This window comes from Durio zibethinus, chromosome 12 (assembly GCF_047325235.1).
Source record: "Durio zibethinus cultivar Kanyao isolate XHJ-2024 chromosome 12, ASM4732523v1, whole genome shotgun sequence".
NCBI lineage: Eukaryota > Viridiplantae > Streptophyta > Magnoliopsida > Malvales > Malvaceae > Durio > Durio zibethinus.
In genome coordinates, this window is record NC_143173.1 from 18,626,045 (window position 1) to 18,630,797 (window position 4,753).

Below are 4,753 nucleotides of genomic sequence, written 5' to 3' on the forward strand. Positions count from 1 at the left end.
CCTATTCTCCACGTTACTTCAGCGTCTTCCATACATAAAGCCCTCCTTCTATTTTGAAAATCTCCATCTATAACTGAATCATTAACAATGATGTCCTTGGATTTGTGTTTTAGATCCCTCAGCTCTCTACTTAATTTCTTCCCCTTTCTTCTTCTTTCCCAAGTAGCTTCACAATTAAACTCCTCAATCTCAACAAGACTTTTGGCTTTTCTAGCTTTCCTTCCAGATTGATGAACGTGCCCTATATTATTATGCTCACAATCTATAACGTTGTTAAAATTAGGCATAACAGCCAAGGCCCCCCTCAGACCCAACGTTCTTTAATTGTGATCCATCTAGTAGTCCATTAAAAACAACGGTATTAGGCCAATGTCAGCTTTCTCTTTCTGCCTCAACTCACTATTGAACTCGTCCACAACAGCTTCTTCCACACAATTGGGGCTTAACCGGGTTCTCCATCTCACACTTCGAAACGGCATTGTCCATCTTCCCTTTAAGTTTGACACTGCTTATTTAACAATCCTGACATTTTTCAAATTCTTTTTCATTAAATTAAGAGTTTATATTTGATATATTATCGGTATATAAATTTTATATATTATTAGTTAATTAAATAATATAATCTCGTTAATAAAATAAATCAGATGATATTATTTTATTAATAAATTTTTTTATTTAAATTTTTATATATTTATTTTAAAAATTAATATTTATTCATTAATAAAATAATATTATCTAATTAATTTTCTGATAATATATAAAATTTATACACAAATTATATATCAAATATTTTAAACGAGCTTTAATTAATTATAATAAAGAAGTATATTTTTATTAATTGAAGCTCGCTTAAAATATGTTCTCTATTCGACAAGAAACTCAATTGGTGGAGCCATTTTATATAATAAGAATAAATTGAAAGTGCATGCCAGTAGTAATTAGCAACATCAATGATTTCAACGCGGATTTAACTTGATTAAAGAGAAGGGCTGTTTTATTTCATATATAATATTAAGACAATAGATTAGGAGAGACAAGTACAAAGCAACAAATGTTACAATAAGATGAAGGTTCATTAAAATTATTACAATTATTACAGCAGTAAAGCAAGGGTCTCTTAGGGGTAAACCTCAATGAGAGATCTTAAACCAAGTTTATGAGTAATTTTATAGTCAGTAAAACCAGCAGCAAAAAACAGCTTAGCCCATTCTTCTTGGTTCCTCTCTCTTCCAGTGGCCACGACCATCATCTCCATGTCGAAGAAGAGTTGTGTTTCAATCGATTCCTGATCATTCACTTTCTGCTTCTGATCCATCAATATCATTTCTATTATAATCACCTTCACTCCCACCTTGTCGCGGTTTGAAATTGCCCCTTTACATCGTTTCAAAATCTTCACACATTCTTCGTCATTCCAGTCGTGCAATATCCACTGTTTTGTTATAAATAATAAAGTTATCAATAGATAGTTTATTTCGATTTGAATTTTGAGCTGATTTCATGTATAGTTAATTTGCAAATTCCTCTATTTCACTTTTGTGGCAATATATTCCCTTTGATAGATACTTGTACAAACAGGATTTAAATGGGTTTAAATTTGGGAGATATCACCTGGTATTAATTAAAAAATGAAAGGGTTTATTTGGACGAATTCAAGTAAGGCAATTTTTCACTCTAATTATAGTCTACAGCTCGAATAGGAGGCTAAAAACTTATACTCCATATGCGGAAAATAAGACAAGACCAGAGAAACAAGCCCAACAACCGACTGTGCAAGTCAGCAAGTTGAGCCTTTCAAATTTTTGGCCAGAAATTGCCCGTTATATAGCAAGGTCAAAGCAAAAATAAAATACCTTTAGTAAAACTGCGTCTGCAGCTGGAACTGCCTCAAACATGTCTCCTCCAACATATTTCAAATTCCCACTGCCTTGCAGCCCAGCAACAACATGTGGAAGATCAAACGCAGTGCATTCCAACTGTGGAAATGCATCAGCAATGCCCTTGGCCACGGTTCCGGTGCCGCCCCCAACATCCACCAGAGAATTCAATCCCTTAAACGCCTCCTTACACTCGTGAATCAGAACGTTAGTAACCAATCGAGCATCACTAGCCATGGCTTCTTTAAAAGAATGGCCAAAGTTTGGGTCGACATGGGCACCATAGTCCCAAAACGACCTCCCATGTGCGGTAACAAATGGGGTAGGATCATCATTTTGGAACCAGGTGCCAAGAAAATGCCAAGGCTTTATTACAACAGGATCCAGAATAGCTTTCAAAAGAGGTCTTACACTCAAGGGATCACCCTTGAGCAGGAGTCGAGAAGCATTAGTAAGAACATACCCTTCTTCTTGGGGATTTTCACCTAGCTTTTGTTGTGCAAAGAAGCCAGAGTGAACTAAAATGCGCATGAGCCGGTAGATGCTGCACGCTTTGGTGGCGTTGATCGGCAGTGCAGCCACCAGGTCTGTAACTGTCATGGGCTTGCCATGGTTTTGAATGATATCTGGGATACCTAAATCAATTGCACATTTTAGAGACATGGAGTTCATGAAGTTGAAGATGTGGTTCCATACGTGAGCTTGAGCTTGAAGTAGCTCATTAACGTGCTCCGCATTGACATTGGCCACATCCATATCTTAATCTTAGACAAGATGTTACTATTTTGCAATGAATCAGCTTTGCTATGAAATATGCTACATGAAAACTATATTATATAAGGGATGGCGTCAATGAATTTACCTTTAATTAATATTTCTAACAAATTAAACCTATAGTCAAAAGGACGTAGTAAACTAGATAGGGACATGTTCTTTAAGTTTCACATGAGATATAGCATCTTAAAAAATTAAATATGCACTCAAACGTTTGATTTAATAGCAGATGCATGTATTCTCCATAAGAATTTAGATAATTCCAACCTCTCTTAATAAAAAAATCATCTACTTTTTCTTTTATATAATGTTGAAATATAAAATATAACTCAGGATGTTAGTTTAGATTATTAATTTTTCATGTGTGTATATATAATAAATAAAAATGATTAAATAAAATTTTCTTATCATGTTTGTTGTAACGTTACCACATGTGATTGTCACATCAATATACTTTAATTCATAAATAACAATAATTATTTTGCACCTTAATGAAAAAAATAGATATAACTTAGAAGTGTTTATAGATTAACTTAAGTTGGATCGATCAAATCGAATTAACACTTTTGAAAGGTTGTCTAAGACTTGATTTTTCCATGAAAATCAAAATTCACTCGTTTTATTATTCAAAAAAATTAAAAAATTATTTTATATAAATATTTTAAAATTTTAATATATTTTAAAATTAAATTTAAATGAAAAATAATTTTTATTAATAAAATAATAATTCGAGACCTAATCCTTAAAATCCTCGTAAGATGCTCACCTAAAGGGCAACTTGACTCATAGATAAGTCTAAATATGTCGCACGTATTTTATTAAATATCACATGCTATTATAAATCTTAATCATTCGACTAAATATCTTTTATTCTTTTCTTTTTCAATCCTCTCTACCAAATTACCAAACATAGCTGATCAAAGAATCTGTCTTTTCTAAAGAAGAATAGACACGAATCAAACCGTGTCCTTATTATTAAGAAAAATGGACTGCAGTCAAACTATTTGTCCTATTAATTAAGAAGAATGGACTGCAATCGAACTATTAACAAAATCATATATATATATATATATGTATTTATAGTTTATCATCATTTTCTGTTTTATATGAAGACAAACAGGAATCAAACTCTTTTCTTTTTAATCTAAAAAATTTAAAAACTAAACGAGATAAAATTTTTAAATTATTTTTTATAAAAATTAAAAACTATCCGTACGAAGCAGGGTAACATTCTAGCTAGAATTCACAATACTCACCTTTCATATGTAAAGTGGAAGACGTTTTGATTTCCACTGTAGTGTCGCACAGGGGGACTTTATGATTTGATATATCACACCACTTTGGTTTTTTACGGATTAGAGTAATTAGTTATACATAAATAGTATATTGGAACTAAAATGACAATACATTCTGTTATGCATTAATAAACCTAAATGATATTTGGTTAACACAGGAAAAGATTTTAGATTGAGAAAAGAAAAACCCAATAAATGGCTATAAATCATCTTAATTAATATCTCAACTTCAATTTATGTTATAACGTATAGATCCGTAAATTTATTACTAGACTTGACATTAGGAGTCTTCACCAATATTTTTTGTTTAGATGCGATTGACTATCTAACTAAATTTGTTTTATTTTTAAAAAAAATCACAAGCATAACTTAGGTATTTTAAAAGTTAGATTTTAGTTTACGAAACCAGAATTAAGTTTAGGAGTATAGTTATATGTAAAAAAAGTTATAGCACTCTCACAACATTCATTGAAAGATGGTACCAGTTTGATTTCATATTATCTAAGTCTTAAAATGCATTTGTAGTTTTCCAAGTAAAGTTAATATTGGGAATTGTTTTTAAAATCACTCTAATTGTTTGATAGTAATTTAAGACAATTCTCTCATCTTAGGAGCATTGATGAAAACTTATGTTCCACTCTGAAGAAGCTTCACCGTTGGATTCTTTAACATATTTTCTAAGAAAACATTTTTGAAAACAAATAATATAATCCTCCAATCATTTGATAGGATTTTATGCCAATGTCCATCCCCCAATTGTAGGATTTTTATTGAAAATCCTTTTTTTAACAAAATTTTCTTTTTAAA

At 31.3% G+C, this 4,753-nt stretch overlaps 1 protein-coding gene across 1 annotated transcript; it reads right to left on the reverse strand.

The window, feature by feature from the left end:
• Positions 1 to 1,102: 1,102 nt before the first annotated feature.
• LOC111296201 (trans-resveratrol di-O-methyltransferase-like) lies at positions 1,103 to 2,633 on the reverse strand. The gene is made up of 2 exons (XM_022890362.2): positions 1,854 to 2,633; positions 1,103 to 1,432 (listed from the first exon to the last, which is right to left on the reverse strand). The coding sequence occupies exons 1-2, from the start codon at positions 2,631 to 2,633 to the stop codon at positions 1,118 to 1,120; spliced, it is 1,095 nt and encodes a 364-aa protein (XP_022746097.1). The 3' UTR covers positions 1,103 to 1,117.
• Positions 2,634 to 4,753: the final 2,120 nt, after the last annotated feature.